At 39.5% G+C, this 16079-nt stretch overlaps 2 protein-coding genes across 3 annotated transcripts; both read right to left on the reverse strand.

Annotated features, from left to right (window-relative positions):
* Positions 1-637: 637 nt before the first annotated feature.
* Positions 638-9224, reverse strand: xiap (X-linked inhibitor of apoptosis). Of its 2 annotated transcripts, none has more exons than XM_078261249.1 (8): positions 9087-9224; positions 4420-4717; positions 3759-4326; positions 3524-3623; positions 3326-3404; positions 1967-2006; positions 1620-1796; positions 638-1465 (listed from the first exon to the last, which is right to left on the reverse strand). In XM_078261249.1, exons 2-8 carry the CDS (start codon positions 4663-4665, stop codon positions 1272-1274), a joined length of 1404 nt encoding a protein of 467 aa, XP_078117375.1. In that variant the 5' UTR covers positions 4666-4717; positions 9087-9224; the 3' UTR covers positions 638-1271. The 2 variants fall into 2 exon arrangements, with proteins under 2 accessions (XP_078117375.1, XP_078117374.1); XM_078261248.1 differs by having other exon boundaries at positions 9077-9224.
* A 1657-nt stretch (positions 9225-10881) lies between these two features.
* On the reverse strand, positions 10882-15897 carry psmd10 (proteasome 26S subunit, non-ATPase 10). The gene is made up of 5 exons (XM_078261251.1): positions 15671-15897; positions 15491-15589; positions 14167-14313; positions 11711-11877; positions 10882-11381 (listed from the first exon to the last, which is right to left on the reverse strand). Exons 1-5 carry the CDS (start codon positions 15782-15784, stop codon positions 11228-11230), a joined length of 681 nt encoding a protein of 226 aa, XP_078117377.1. The 5' UTR covers positions 15785-15897; the 3' UTR covers positions 10882-11227.
* Positions 15898-16079: the final 182 nt, after the last annotated feature.

The raw sequence follows: 16079 nt of genomic DNA on the forward strand, positions 1-16079 counted from the left end.
AGTGGTCACTGGTAAATACTACATCGTAAGAATGGTGACTGTACTGTGTACTGTGTACTGTACTGTTTTGTCTTCTCTTACAAGCTGCTGTGGGAAACGACAAGAGAAACAAAATTAAGTCAAGAAGTCTGGACTATTTCGGTAAAATACTCACTTAAATCTATCTCACATTACATTCATTTGAACAAGGGGGGAGAGAGATAATTTTTATACAGAGCTCATTACCACCACGGTTCAGCTTCCTTCCATAATTTGAAATCACTTAAATGAGCTCATTTGAGACAGAGGGAATTTAACTATATATTAAAATACGCAGATAATAATAAATCTAGATAATGCCTTCAAGCCATACCCCAATATTTTTGTCATTACCAAAACCTAAACGCTGTTTGGGTTCCATTTGAAAAATGAATATCTACAGGAGCTCTTGAAACGTGTTTTCTAGCGGATATAGATTTTATATAGTCGTAAAACCGGAATAACTTTTAAGGGATATTCAGGATACTAATTTTACAGTTATACAAACCTTTTCTAAGTGGGTGAAAAGGTTGAGTTGGTGTCCATTTTACACCAAATTGTAGAATATTGTAATAATAACAATAGACAATGCAAGTGTAATAGTAATCAAAGAAAAACATTTTTCAAGTCCAAACATTGACATTTATTTACTCTTTATGACAACAGAGTGCATGATATAATGGTCAAATAATTTCACACCACAGTGATTAATTGCAGGCCCTAAATTAGAGTTGATTTAGTCAGTTCTAAAGCAAAGTTTTAATTGATTTACTGATCTACCTGTATAAATTACTATACAGAGTACCACACATTGAGAGAAATGTGTTCATAAGTACACTAGACAATAGAGATGAATGGGAGAGATGAATGGGACACAGGTGTACAAAACCAACTGATAGCACATCTCATGTGTGGTTCAATTGCCCTGTCCAAAGTAAAACAACGAAACAAGTACATAAACCTAGAGAAAGGCACCTTTGGCAAGAAAGAGTCAAAAGAAGAAGAGCAAAAATGGTAATTGTCCTTTAGTGTGTATTCTCAAGTTTCACTACTCATTATTCAGCTATTATCAGCTATTTATAATCTCAGTGATTGTGAAAATATTTATTTCTTGTGACGTTTACTCATTCATTTTCATACAAACAACATGGTCCTTAAATATATCACAGGCTATCTACATTTACTATTAAAATACAATATTATGAAGATAGTGAGAAAGCAGCATAGATGTTTGGCAAGAGTCCATGATTCCCTTATGCGATATAGGTCTTGATCTTCTGCGTTATGGCTCCACAGCAGATTGGACATTTTATGAGCGACTCTGAACACTCCTTACAAGTGACCAGATGACCACATGGAATGAACACAATACAAATATCTCTGTCCATACATATTTTGCACTGCTTTTCCCTCTGCAGCTTCCGTAGTTTCTCCAGTGGATCCTCATCTGGAAGAAAGAGGACGGGGGCAGAATAGGGGGGCTCAAAATGTGTTTTGTGTGCTCATATTTAAATCACTGCTGCTCAGGCTTTGTTTTATGTAGTCAACAACAGTATTTCTTTATGCTATAAACCCGGTTCAGCATACAAGAGGTACACTACCTTGCTCCAATGTCTTTGCAGCATCACTCTCTGGTGCGTTTTCAAGACAATCCTGGATAAGTGCTTCCAGGGTTAAGTAGCCTGAACCTGTCCTACTGACTTTCTCCAAGATGGTCTTTTCCACCACACTGGGCTCTAGACCCATCCCTATGGCCTTCTGTGCCATGGCAGACACCTCTGAACACAAAGAGGTAACATCAGTGACCACATTCAGTCATGTTATTTTCATTAGTTACACGTATTCTGTATTTATACAGCTTGGCGTTTTCTTTAAGTACAGGAGATGTTTTTATTTTTTCTTAAATCCTCAAAAAAGGGGAGTCAAATTAAGAAATGTTAATGTTTACCATTCCCATGTCCTGAAAGTCCATTCTGAAGACTTGAAGTCTGGAAACAAACATGGTTATAGTTAATTTCAGAATAATATAACTAAAACAAACATCGCTACAAGTAACATCTTTGATAACTATTTTTCCAAATAGCCACAGGATGTATATTTGTCCAGAGAAAAAATATATATTACGCTACTATGTAGTATCAATTAAACATTGTAAACATGCATTCTTTTTCAATTTGTCAAACCCAAAACAAAATTCCTGTTAAATCACTGCAGTTAATTGATAGGTTAACATTTTTCAAGTGCGTCTTAAAACAGCATTTACATGTCCATATGTACGTACGTTATATTTTGAAGTGGGGTTGTATGAGGTACTTATCTATAGTCAGTGTATTACCTACAGTAGATGGCAGCTGGCACGCCCCCAGTTAGGAGAAGCAGGCGGCAGTACCGACACGGAAGCTAAGCACAGTACTGCTGCTAACAGGCAGCACGGGTAGCAGCAAAAAGTATTTTAGCCACCTAAATAAATGGACCACCCGGGCGCCATGGTAGCTCATCTGGTTGAGCATGCGCCCCACATACTAAGGCTCCCCCCTCTCTCTCCCTTCTTTCCTTTCTTCAGCTATCCTGTCAATTAAAGGCCAAAAAAGCCCCAAAAGGGCACCCGGATAGCTCAGTTGGTAGAGCGGGTGCCCATATATAGAGGTTTACTCCTCGACACAGTGGGCCCTGGTCCGACTCCGACCTGCGGCCCTTTGCTGCATGTCATTCCCCCCTCTTCCCCCTTTCACGTCTTCTGCTGTCCTATCAAAATAAAGGGTGAAAATGCCCAAAAAAATATTTTCACCTTTACCTTGCCATCAGACTGTCCTTTCTGACAGGGAACTGAAGCCATTTTATCCATCTATGCTCTCATCAAAGCCACCAGACTCCTTTTGACAAAAACAGTATTTCCTTGCAGAACACGAAAGTTGCTGGTCTACCGCTACCACTTTCAATTTGTTTAGTATTATTGAGTGAATTTGGTGAAAACTAACCCTTTAAAACACATGAAAATGTATGACATTTTTTGGATACAAGGTAGCAACACTATGAGTAATATCTCCTTCCTAGGGAACATCCTAACACACTGCAGTCACAGCAATACTTTAGCTGCCTGGGGTCTTTATCATGCACATGCCACATGTAAACACAGTTAGAAATCCGGTTAAGCATATCATTGGCCAGAAAATGAGGTGTTCACCCAGTCCTTCCCCTGATTGAGGAATTCTGTCTTGTTTGCATGAAGTTTACAAAATCTGATTATTTGGCAAAGTCAACAATAACCCTGTTACTTAAGTGCAATGTAAAAGCACTGAATGCTTACAGCTCTATTTCGTCGTGGATCTTGTAGCTGGATGCTGTTGACAAATTCTTGTCCTTTTTCTGCCAACAGGAAGCTGCATCTGATTTTTAAAAACCAAAAACATATAATTGTATTAAAAAATAAATCAAATTCCACAGCAAAAAAAAAAAATCTTTATGTATATGTGTTAAGAAGGGGGACCATGATGGTTGTGCTTACCCAGGATAGTGTTTGGCATGTTCTTCCCAAGGGTCCTCCCCACGCTGCCAGCCTTTCAAACCTCCACCACAGTGGAAACACAACACCCTGTCACCTGCCCCTGCAAGGACACACAGAATTGAATCTTGCTTGCATTCATAGTTATGATCAAATACCCAAGAAAACATTTAATCACTCAAAGTTGTTCAATGTTTCTCAAGTCCCAAGACTATGTCCCTCTTGGTCTGTCATCTACCTGCACTGTAGAAGCCAGCTATGGCAAGCCTCTTATGGTCAATAGGGTGCTGGACTCCTGCAAAGCTACCAAGCCTCTCCTCCAATCTCCCCATAGAGACATGAGTGTTTGCATGTTGTCTACTGCCACACTCCTCCTCCACTGTACCCCCCTGTAATGGGATGTTGCCCACATCGTGCCCGAGGATGAAGAAGCAGTAGGGAAAATGTTTGGTATGTTCTGTCCAGGGGGTGTCCCCTGCTTCCCAGCCACCCAGCATGCCACCACAGCAGAAACACTGCACCCGGTCGCTCTCCCCTAAGTAGAAGAGGCCGGCCTGGGCCAGATCTCGGGGTCTCACAGGAGCGGTAGAGGGCCAAGAAGAGAGGGTCTGAAGCCGGGCCTCCTCACTCCTCATGTGAGGGGCCATTGGGTAGGTGGAATCATCAACCACCTCTCCTGTTCTCAAACGATATTCCATGTCTTCTGCATCTTCATTGTAGGTGGAACCGTTAGTCAGTCTGGTATCACAACTCGGGTTGAAATTGGTGCGGTGGGTGCAGCTGAGAAACCTGCATGATGGGGAAACCTGTAATAATTGGGAAAGTATGATTTAGCTATCTAGAACAGGATGAATACTAAAAAGTTAATCATGTTTGTTTTTTATTACTATTCTGATTACCTCTATATGCCTTTCTACAGGAGTGTCTCCCCTGCACCAGTTTTCCACAGTCTTCTTGCAGCTGAAACAGCGGACGCGATCGGCATGGCCAGTGAAGTAGAAGCCGGCCCGGGCCAATCTTTCTGCCGATACCTGCTGGGCCAGGCTGGAGCCACGGAATGAGTCCAAGCGACTGTTCATCAGGGAAAAATCCGCCAAGTGATCTGTCTCCAAGTCCAAATCGCTATCTTGTCTGAGATCACACATGTTAGAACCAGCCAAGAAACTGCTGAGTGGAGTAACGTGATGCACAAAATGTCTGCAGATAAAACACAAAGAACAAATATGCTGTAGGTATTTTGATGTTACACCTCTTGATACACTTAATGAGCATTTAACATAGCAACAAGTAAACAAAGTAGGAAATGGCCTACAATAAACATACAGTCAGGTCCATAAATATTGGGACATCGACACAATTCCATTCTTTTTGGCTCTATACACCACCACAATGGAGTTGAAATGAAACGAACAAGATGTGCTTTAACTGCAGACTTTCAGCTTTAATTTGAGGGTATTTACATCCAAATCAGGTGAACGGTGTAGGAATTACAACAGTTTGTATATGTGCCTCCCACTTTTAAGGGACCAAAAGTAATGGGACAGATTAACAATCATAAATCAAACTTTCACTTTTTAATACTTGGTTGCAAATCCTTTGCATTCAATTCCAGCCTGAAGTCTGGACGCATAAACATCACCAGACGCTGGGTTTCATCCCTGGTGATGCTCTGCCAGGCCTCTACTGCAACTGTCTTCAGTTCCTGCTTGTTCTTGGGGCATTTTTCCCTTCAGTTTTGTCTTCAGCAAGTGAAATGCATGCTCAATCAGATTCAGGTCAGGTGATTGACTTGGCCATTGCATAACATTCCACTTCTTTCCCTTAAAAGACTCTTTGGTTGCTTTCGCAGTATGCTTCGGGTCATTGTCCATCTGCACTGTGAAGCGCCGTCCAATGAGTTCTGAAGCATTTGGCTGAATATGAGCAGATAATATTGCTCGAAACACTTCAGAATTCATCCTGCTGCTTTTGTCAGCAGTCACATCATCAGTAAATACAAGAGAACCAGTTCCATTGGCAGCCATACATGCCCACGCCATGACACTACCACCACCATACTTCACTGATGAGGTGGTATGCTTTGGATCATGAGCAGTTCCTTTCCTTCTCCATACTCTTCTCTTCCCATCACTCTGGTACAAGTTGATCTTTGTCTCATCTGTCCATAGGATGTTGTTCCAGAAATGTGAAGGCTTTTTTAGATGTTGTTTGGCAAACTCTAATCTGGCCTTCCTGTTTTTTGAGGCTCACCAATGGTTTACATCTTGTAGTGAACCCTCTGTATTCACTCTGGTGAAGTCTTCTCTTGATTGTTGACTTTGACACACATACACCTACCTCCTGGAGAGTGTTCTTGATCTGGCCAACTGTTGTGAAGGGTGTTTTCTTCACCAGGAAAGTATTCTTCGGTCATCCACCACAGTTGTTTTCCGTGGTCTTCCGGGTCTTTTGGTGTTGCTGAGCTCACCGGTGCGTTCTTTCTTTTTTAAGAATGTTCCAAACAGTTGATTTGGCCACACCTAATGTTTTTGCTATCTCTCTGATGGGTTTGTTTAGATTTTTTCAGCCTAATGATGGCTTGCTTTCACTGATAGTGACAGCTCTTTGGATCTCATATTGAGAGTTGACAGCAACAGATTCCAAATGTAAATAGCACACTTGAAATGAACTCTGGACCTTTTATCTGCTCCTTGTAAATGGGATAATGAGGGAATAACACACACCTGGCCATGGAACAGCTGAGCAACCAATTGTCCCATTACTTTTGGTCCCTTAAAAAGTGGGAGGCACATATACAAACTGTTGTAATTCCTACACCGTTCACCTGATTTGGATGTAAATACCCTCAAATTAAAGCTGAAAGTCTGCAGTTAAAGCACATCTTGTTCGTTTCATTTCAACTCCATTGTGGTGGTGTATAGAGCCAAAAAGAATAGAATTGTGTCGATGTCCCAATATTTATGGACCTGACTGTACATTTAATTTATTTCACAAGGTTGAAAAGTAGTCAATTTAAAAATAGATTTCTGTGTCCAGCACCAAAAAACTGGACAGCACATCTAGGCCCTAGAGCAGTGGTTCCCAACATCTTGGGTCTGACGTACCCCCACAGCCCTGTCAGATCAACTCCCGTACCCCTTCTTCGATTCCCAATGTTTTTTTCCCAAATGTATGACACTATTCATATAAAAGAGGATATTGTTTCTCATACAATTGAACTATCAGTATTACGGTGGGTTTGGTCTGCAGTCGTACTACTAGCCTACTAGTTACTACTACTTAGAATCACTGCCCTAGAGCAGAAGTGTAAAACTAATTTTAGTTAATGGGCCACCTGCACACCATTAGGGTGTAAAGTGGCCCGGACCAGTAAAACCAGTGCATAATAACCGATAAATAACACCTCCCTTTGTCCCTTTTTCAGAATCAGAATCAGAATTAGCTTTATTGACTAGGTTTGCGTAAACAAACAAGGAATTTGTCTTGATGAACAGCTGAGATATTTTACGAAAAATAAGTGCAATTTCAAGTTTCAGTCTTCAACCGTATTCTGGTCAGGATGGAAAAAGAAATGACTCTGACAGTGGCGCCGAATACTATATTCCTTGAGCACCTAAAGGTGCTGTGAACACAGCAAGCACACCGGCTTCCCATTTACCTCTGTGAAGAAATAGGAACTGGTCAACCCAACACTGTGTCCACACTTCTTCTTTTTGACCCAGACATTTCCCCACGGCAGATCCTGCATGAACAGCAGCCTACGCTTGACAGTGTAGCCTGTACGTCAGCATGTAGGATCTATAATAGTGCATCCAGCCTGCTACTCTTATTAGGACAGCGCCACCCCAAGTGGACAAATAAGAATACATTGAAATTAATAAATTCTCTGCAAACTTCAAACTTTGCAAAGTCATCCAGTGGGCCGGACTGGACCCTATGGCGGGCCAGTTCTGGGGGCTAGGGCTGTATGTTTGACACCACTGCTCTAGAAGGTCTCTGTGCCTTTAAGAGAAGCTGCAAACTGTAATCACATGGAGGCATTGAATATACCACGGAAGGGATGGGCACCAGAGACTCAGGATTGTCTACGGGCTCAGTACACTGCAGCCCAACGCCCAACACACGCTTGTCTATTTTATTTCCTTGAAAATGAGTTTGTTAGTTTAAAAATGTGACAAGGGGGGGAGCTTATATAAGCTGAAGCTTCCGACCCTACCCTTTGGTTACGATCAATACAACAAAAAAAATACACACACGCACACACACAAACAAACAAACAATAGGCGATACGCCCTACCTGCCTGAAGAGAATCATTAAAGATTCAAACCACCTGGGAAACAGATACACCAGGCCAGCTCTGAGAGGCTCAGGAGGAGCTTCTAAACTCAGGCCTCTAGGATCCTGAATGAGGACACCGTCTAAAGACTAGCATCATTTTAACTTATATTTATAGCATATTTTAGTAAGCAACGATACATGGTGTGTATTAGTAACAAGTGAATGTTGCAACACATCATGAATCATACCATACGCCCCCACATACATATTTTACCAGAGGGCGAAAACTGGCAGGAACTGTGCAATGCAGTGGCAAAGGTTTTTTTCTTTTTTGAAAGTATGTCATGTGTAGCATTCTCAACTGTATGAACGGAACATATGCCATAGGCAGACTCAAGCCCAGCATAGGTACAGGAGTAACTTATGTAGTGTCAAATATGTATTTGCTTTCCCAGCAACTGTGTTTTGGAAGCTATAATTCCACAGCAGAAGGCAATATTGCTGCTTGATATATGACTTATATTGTAACCACAGTATATCAGTACTAAATAAGCAACTATTGATCTACTGCTATCTTTAAGACAGCATATTTGCTTTACTGAGGGGAGCAGCTTCTAACCTTTGAACTGTGTTACGTGTCGGCATTCTTTCAAGAAAACAATCACCAGCTCCACAGCAAAGTTAAGGTGAATGCGAATATGAATACATTAAATAAATATATGAGGCATTTGTGAAGATACACGATAGATCTGAATTCGGTCAAAAATGCTATGCAAGTTGGAAGTTCTTGAGAACTTCGTTGGAAGAGGTGTTATGTAATAGAACTTCATTAGTCTGATATCCACGAACGAGCTTCACTTGTGTTAGTGGTTAGAGCGTAACGAATGGCCCCGCAAACTCCAGAAAGCTCCCGCAGCTTTGCGTTAAACAAAAGCAACACAACAGCCCCATAGTTTCTGGTAGCTAGCTAGGTCAACACGGAATAAAGCATCTGACAGCTGACACCTCGCTGACTAGACAGGCGCTGCATTAGCTCAGTGATCAGACAAATACAGAAATATAATGAGTAAAGGTGTAGAAACAGTCGGTTAGAACTCTGACCAGCGCTCTCGACCTGAAATGTTTGGTTAGTAAACGGGATTGCGAAGATGCAATCTAACCTAACGCTAGCTATAAACGTTAGCTAGCTAGCTAGCTACGTTAGCTTTGCTATTCTACATAACGTTAGGTCAAAAAGTTACTTGATAAACTATTACTGCAAAACGTATGATAATTACCTTTTAATACCTCACAACAGCCAGCTCTTCGGTGTCTAATGCCAGTCAGTCTTTGGTGTGAACACTGACTACAGGAGGATTAAAGAGAACTGCTTTTTTGACGTGACCTCGCTTCCAGGAAGCTAAAGCCAAAGGGGTTGAATAATTCGCACCTTGTCATGCGCATCCCAGCCCAGCTGACTACTTCTATGATGTCAGGAAAATGGGGACTTTCGCAGGTATGAACCGTTCATATACTGTCTATGTATAAACCAAACGGTAGAAATTAGTTAAATGGGGATTTCCTAACAAAACCCCAAGTTTCACTGTTCATCAGTTTACAAGAACAACTTTTTTATTGTATTATTTGTCATTAACACAGCCTTTTGCCGGATAGGTATATATATGCATGTGCTGTGTTTTGCACAGAAACTAAATAGGTATATATATATATATATATATTATATTATATTATTATATATATTATATATAATAATAATTATATTATATATATTATTATATATATTAGTTAAATGGGGATTTCCTAACAAAACCCCAAGTTTCACTGTTCAACAGTTTACAAGAACAACTTTTTTATTGTATTATTTGTCATTAACACAGCCTTTTGCAGGATAGGTATATATATGCATGTGCTGTGTTTTGCACAGAAACTAAATAGATATATATATATATATATATTATTATATTATTATATATATTATATATAATTACTATATTAGTAATTATATATATATTAGTTAAATGGGATTTCTAACAAAGCCCAAAGTTTCACTGTTCATCGGTTTACAAGACAACTTTTATTGTATTATTTGTCATTAACAGCCTTTTGCAGGATAGGTATATATATGCGTGTGGCTGTGTACAGAAACTACAGGTATATATATATATATATATATATATATATATATATATATATATATATATGTTCGTTTCTTTCCAGAGTATTTACACTTCTACTACTCCACTATATTTACTTACTGAAAAAAATGGTACGTTTTACTCCACTATACATTTATCTGACAGCTACACACTAGAGATAAAGATTTCACAAAAACCTATTATGCAGTAATTAAATCACCAAACATAAAATGGCTGGAATCACTTCAACCTAGAAATTTAAACACAAAAATCCAGCTGCTTCATGTTAATGCCTGAGGAATAATTCAAGCCAATTAAATATAATCCTGGCAGAGACCTTTTTATACTTTGCGTACATTTTACTGATAATGCTACAACTGTTGTGAGCATGAACACTCATAACACTCTAAAAGGCACACTTTTTTATTTTAGGCTAAAGAAAGCAGGTTTAGGGTAATACTAGGGTATACTTGATGACATCACACATGAGTTTTAGCACTCCAGTTGGATTTTGGGAAAGTTGTTCCTGTTTATTAATATTTTTGGACTGTCTTAGACCACACTGTAGGAATAAGATGTATGGATTTTGAAAATGCCAATGCATCAAATGACAACATTGAACAATGTGAAAGGGTCACTCCTCGTACGAGAACTACCACCAGGATCTGCAGCTACCCTTGGTTTTACAGAACTTTATGGTGAGTTTTAGCTTTGTTTAGCTGTCTGGCCCACAACACGATTTTGGTTCACTCTCACGCCGTTTTCAGCCATACAAAGTAGCTGTTTTCAGCAAAAAAGCTCTAAAAACTATTTTTAGTTTAGATATTTCCTTCAGGAGTTGGCCAGAAAATACCACTTGAAATTAATGATAAACTACAACATTTGCTGGATCCAATGCTTGAATGTACAACCGATAAATACATCCTAAACATAATTTACTAACAGGCTGAAGTTCAGTGTTCAGTGAACACTGATTTTTATTTGGTCATTTTTGCAACAAGTCAAACATAAAAAGGAATAGATCATAAGAAAATAGACTGCAGTGTTGAATAGACCGCACTTAGTGCACAAGAGTGTTTTTGACCAGACATCTAACATCTGAGCAGTTTCACTGCCCCATCTGAAGAGCTGATAATAATGCAGTACAGTCCAACTTTTTTCCCGGACACACTCCCATCTTCCACCTGTTACATATCTGAATGTGTCACATCAGACTGGGATGAGAATTCTCATCATGTAACTTGCGATGATGGGGATTGGAGTTGGAGCATCAACCGTAGATCAGTCAATGCATCATCCCTCCACAATCCGACGAAGGATGTTGCCCAGACCGCCCTTGGCTACCTGGAGGGGGGTCTTCTCCTCCTTGTTCTCAATGTAGATGCTGGCACCATGTTCCACCAGCACCTTGGCTGCTTCCACACGCTCCTCATCGCACGCAAGATGGCTGGTAAAAAACAAATCCATACAGTATTGTGAATACAAAAAGCTTTTCATTTTTTTAATTTTCTATGTTGTAAGCCCCACATATACATTATATCCAATATATTAGGGCAGAGGTTAAACTCTCTGAGACTGATACCTCAAATTTAAAGCAAATAAAACCAAAACGTGAACCATCTGAATGACTGAATCCCACTAAAGGTAAGTGAGAAGAAATGTTTTAAGTTTAGGTGAACTGACCCTTTAAGGGTTTTCTGTTTGTTCATTTCAGCCTAGAGTATTCCACTGCAACTGCCACAATGTTGTATTAGACAAACAGGTATTGACACATACAGTGGTGTGTTGCCCTGTGAGTCCTGGATGTTGGTTGAGGCACTGTGTTTGAGAAGCAGCTGGACGAGGCGGTGGTTGCCCTTGGCAGACGCTCTGTGAAGGGGAGTGGACTGATACTTGTCGGTGACATTGGGGTCTGCGCCGCTTTCCAACAACAGCAGGGCAATCTATAAAAAGGGAAAGCTGTGTTACTAACCAGTCATTAACAATTAACCTTTTAAATGCAGTGACTTCCCTTTTATGTGAAATACACATTTTCAGATCCTGTTCTTTTGGTGTCAGAAAGGCATCCCACAGTTCATACATCACACTCCATGGAAAGTTACTCAAGTCATTCAATAAATACATTTACCATGGAGATGTCTGGTGTTTCGCGACTTTTGCATGTTGTACAGCAAAGACAGCCATTTTCTGTGTTCCATACTAAATACTAATTGTATACAGTATACCACATAATAGCTGTAACAGTATAAAATACATTTTGCAGTTAGTATACAAGAAATACATATATCCTTTAGAGATTCTTTTTGGGGCATTTTTAGGCCTTTATTCGACAGGACAGCTGAAGACATGAAAGGGGAGAGAGAGGGGGGGAATGAAATTCAGCAAAGGGCCGCAGGTTGGAGTCGAACCCGGGCCCGCTGCATCGAGGAGTAAACCTCTATATATGGGCGCCCGCTCTACCAACTGAGCTGTCCGGGCGCCCTCCTTTACCGTTTTGAACTAGTAGGAAAACAAAAGTCAAACTGCCCTTAAACTTCACAAAGAGAAAATGATTTAACACCTTGTAGCAGCGTGCCACCACTGGGATTGATTTCCATACATGTAAATAAAAACATTGTGTGGACTTTGCTTCAGGTGCACTCGAGAAGGGTTCACCCTCAGACCTCCGTCCTGGGCACATCAGGTCTACGAGCCAAAACGAAGAGCATAGGATACTTGGGAGGGGGGTGCATCACTTCATTTAGCAGTTTCACACACTGGACTCATAGGTACTGTTTAAATTATGTTTATCGGCTAATGGCAAAGGACAAATCCCACAGGTTAGTTAAATACTGTTGCTTGCTGTGTGTGAGAGCCATTTGGGTTTGTTTATATTATTTGTTGCTGTAAATCCTCCCCCCACCAGGGGTAGGCAGGGCGCTGTCAATTTGGCTGTGACAGAGGTGATTTAATCAATGTCCAACTGGGCACAGGGGTGTGGCAGGAGAAGGGAGCAAACTGTTTTTTGACCGTGCAATATGTTATGAGAATGGAAAGAAAGGAATGAATGTGTTTTTGTTTGGTGTTTACACATACAAATGGACTCTATGTATGGGAAACTGCCTAAGTTTAAAATAAATTCTTACTGGCCATGTTTGACATTGGTATGAAAGAAAAACAGTTAGGCAGCTTCTTTGACAACTGATAATATATAAAACATTTGAACAAAAAAAAAATCGTAACTTTCACGCTCTTATTAACTCCTTTTACCTCAGTATAAGAACGTTTTTATACGGTAACTTCAGTGTTGTAACAAGTTGGCCCATACTATACTTTTTTCTAAACTCTACTAATGCATGGTGAGGGACAAATGGCTTAATTAAGAGAAAGGTAAGGTTGCTCACTTTATGTTTGGCTTTCACACTTACAGCATATCATGCTTGAATAATTCATACCATCATCATCATGCAGGATATGGTTTGGTTGGAATAAATGGTAGGGGAAATCCTTAAAAAGAGTAAATGGGTGTTCCCCGAAAAAAGAGCCTCTGGTTCAGAACTGATAATGCTACTACTCTGCTACTGTAGAATAATGCAACTCATTCTGAGATAGTGCTGTTAATCACGAATATGAAATGCAATGCATTGTCTTGCTAAACAATTAAAAGTACCTGTTGCAAAATATTGCAGAAGTTGATAGCACTGTTATGCTGCAGTATATGTATTATCCAAGTGCTAATTCTACCTCAATAAAGAAAAGCAACAGCAAAGCTAAAGGCAACCAAAGATTATTTCCATAATCAGTTCATCTGCCAATTATTTTCTTGATTTATTGTTTGGCCGATAAAACATCCTAAAACAGTTAAAAAGTGATGTCATCAAGTGTCTTGATTTGTCTGATAGACCCAAAGATATCTAATTAATATCATGATAAGACAAGGAAAAGCAGCACACTTCACATTTGAGAAGCTTAAATGACAAAAAAATGTCCAAATGTAATTTTCTGTTGATTGAATAATCAATGAATCATCTATTTATTGCAGCTCTAAAATATTTGACAAAACACATGTAAAATAAATAGATCTAGATACTAGAAATATAACACTACTATTAATCAAATATAATTTTGATTACATGTATAGAGCTACTTGAAAGACACGATAGAAACATAATACAAATTTAAGAAAACAGGCATGTAAAAGTTATTTGGCAGCATGTAGATCAAACTATGTTACTGCAACCTGGGAACCTTACCTCATATCTGTCTTTGGAGGCGGCATAGTGCAGAGGGGTGCATCCATTTTGATTAACTGAATTTAGCTGAGCTGCTTTGGATATTAGAGATCTCACTATGTCTTCTCTGCCTGCAGACGCTGCAATATGAAGAGGGGTCCACAAAGCCTGGGAAGTAACACATCACATGTCGTCATTTCACAAAACAAAGAGAAGTGGATCATTTGGAGATTACTCACTATGGCCTAGTGTCTGTTCACATTCGGTTAGCTCTAGGCATTTGAGATATATTCCATCATTTGTCATTATTACACTGAAATATCCCCCATTATATCAAATGAAATGTCAATGCAAATTACACGTTTGTTTGTTTATATATATATATATATATATATATATATATATATATATATATATATATATATATATATATACTACATATCACACACACACACACTGAACAAAATTATAAACATAACACTTTTGTTTTTGCCACCCATTTTTCATGAGCTGAACTCAAAGATCTAAGACTTTCTATGTACACAAAAGGCTTATTTCTCTCAAATGTTGTTAACAAATGTGTCTAAATCTGTGTTGGTGAGCACTTCTCCTTTGCCGAGATAATCCATCCTCCTCACAGGTGTGACTTAGGCTGGCCACAATAAAGGGTACAAAAACCAGTCAGTATCTGGTGTTATGGTTAGGGTTCATCCGTGAAGAGAACACCTCTCCAAAGTGCCAGATGCCATCGAAAGTGAGCATTTGTCAAGTCGGTTAAGACGAACTGCAGTCATGTCGAGAGCGAGAGAGAGAGAGAGAGAAAGAGAGGAGAACCCTAACACCAGATACTGACTGGTTTTCGTACCCCCTTTTATTGTGGCCAGCCTAAGGAACACCTGTGCAATAATCCTGCTGTCTAATCAGCATCTTCATATGCTACACCTGTGAGGTGGATGGATTACCTCGGCAAAGGAGAAGTGCTCACCAACACAGATTTAGACACATTTGTTAACATTTGAGAGAAATAAGCCTTTTGTGTACATAGAAAAAGTCTTAGACGTTCATAAAAAATGGGGGCAAAAACAAAAGTGTTGCTATAATTTTGTTAAAATTATAGAAACTTATCTTTTATTGTAAATACAAAGCTCTTGGATGCAATATACTTATTTATAAAGGGTTATTATACTCTGTGCTGTTAAGCCACAATTTGGGTTGTTGCTGTAATAACGCTATTAGCAGTGAAGTTGCATTATACTGTAGGGTGCACCTATCTAACATTAACTGCCATCCCTACACCACCTTGGAGGACAAATATACTGAATAAAAACATTTATTAAAACGTTACATCGTCTGGCAGATTCACGTCAACTCCCAGGTCGAGCAGAAACTCCACTATGTTGGTGTGTCCAGCAGAACAAGCCCAGTGCAGGGCGCTTCTACAGTCCTGAAATGACAAACATGTCGCGGGGGAAACGTGGAAAACTTCACTTGGCATTTGTCATTATTTCAAAATATGCATTCTTACCTGGTCCGTTTTGCAGGCGAGTGTTTTATCTGACAGAATGCACTGTTTTAATTTCTCAAACTGTCCCGTGTAAGCAAAATTACAGACCTCGACATTTGATACAGAACCTTCCATTGTTAAATATACTTTAAATGTCAAACAAATAACAGATAAAGTAGCTAGCTAAAGGCTAAATGGGGAAGCTCCGGAGCTGTTTCAGTTTGAAGCAGTGGAGCAATGACTCAGGATTATGAACTCTACTTCCGCATGGGGTTATTTTTCATTTTCAAATTAAAATACTATCAGTAGCATCACCTTACAAAAATGAGACTGACTTGCCATGTGGTTCTATTATTCATTCAGTTATTATTTTATTTCAAGTGCTTGACACATAGAAGATGTGGTAAGTGATTCAGGGGCCTTCATTGCA

This window comes from Sander vitreus, chromosome 10, assembly GCF_031162955.1.
Source record: "Sander vitreus isolate 19-12246 chromosome 10, sanVit1, whole genome shotgun sequence".
NCBI lineage: Eukaryota > Metazoa > Chordata > Actinopteri > Perciformes > Percidae > Sander > Sander vitreus.

Bases quoted from the DNA above. Each gene is read 5' to 3' on its own strand.
- psmd10 (XM_078261251.1), bottom strand. From the start codon at position 15,784: ATGGAAGGTTCTGTATCAAATGTCGAGGTCTGTAATTTTGCTTACACG. The intron at 15,590-15,670 runs GTAAGAATGCAT...TTGTCATTTCAG, and splicing joins TCGCCTGCAAAACGGACCAG to GACTGTAGAAGCGCCCTGCA. The intron at 11,878-14,166 runs GTAAGGTTCCCA...CCCTTTTTATAG, and splicing joins CCTCCAAAGACAGATATGAG to ATTGCCCTGCTGTTGTTGGA.
- xiap (XM_078261249.1), bottom strand. From the start codon at position 4,665: ATGTGTGATCTCAGACAAGATAGCGATTTGGACTTGGAGACAGATCAC. The intron at 4,327-4,419 runs GTAATCAGAATA...CAATTATTACAG, and splicing joins CTGTAGAAAGGCATATAGAG to GTTTCCCCATCATGCAGGTT. The intron at 3,405-3,523 runs GTAAGCACAACC...TTTAAAAATCAG, and splicing joins CATGCCAAACACTATCCTGG to ATGCAGCTTCCTGTTGGCAG.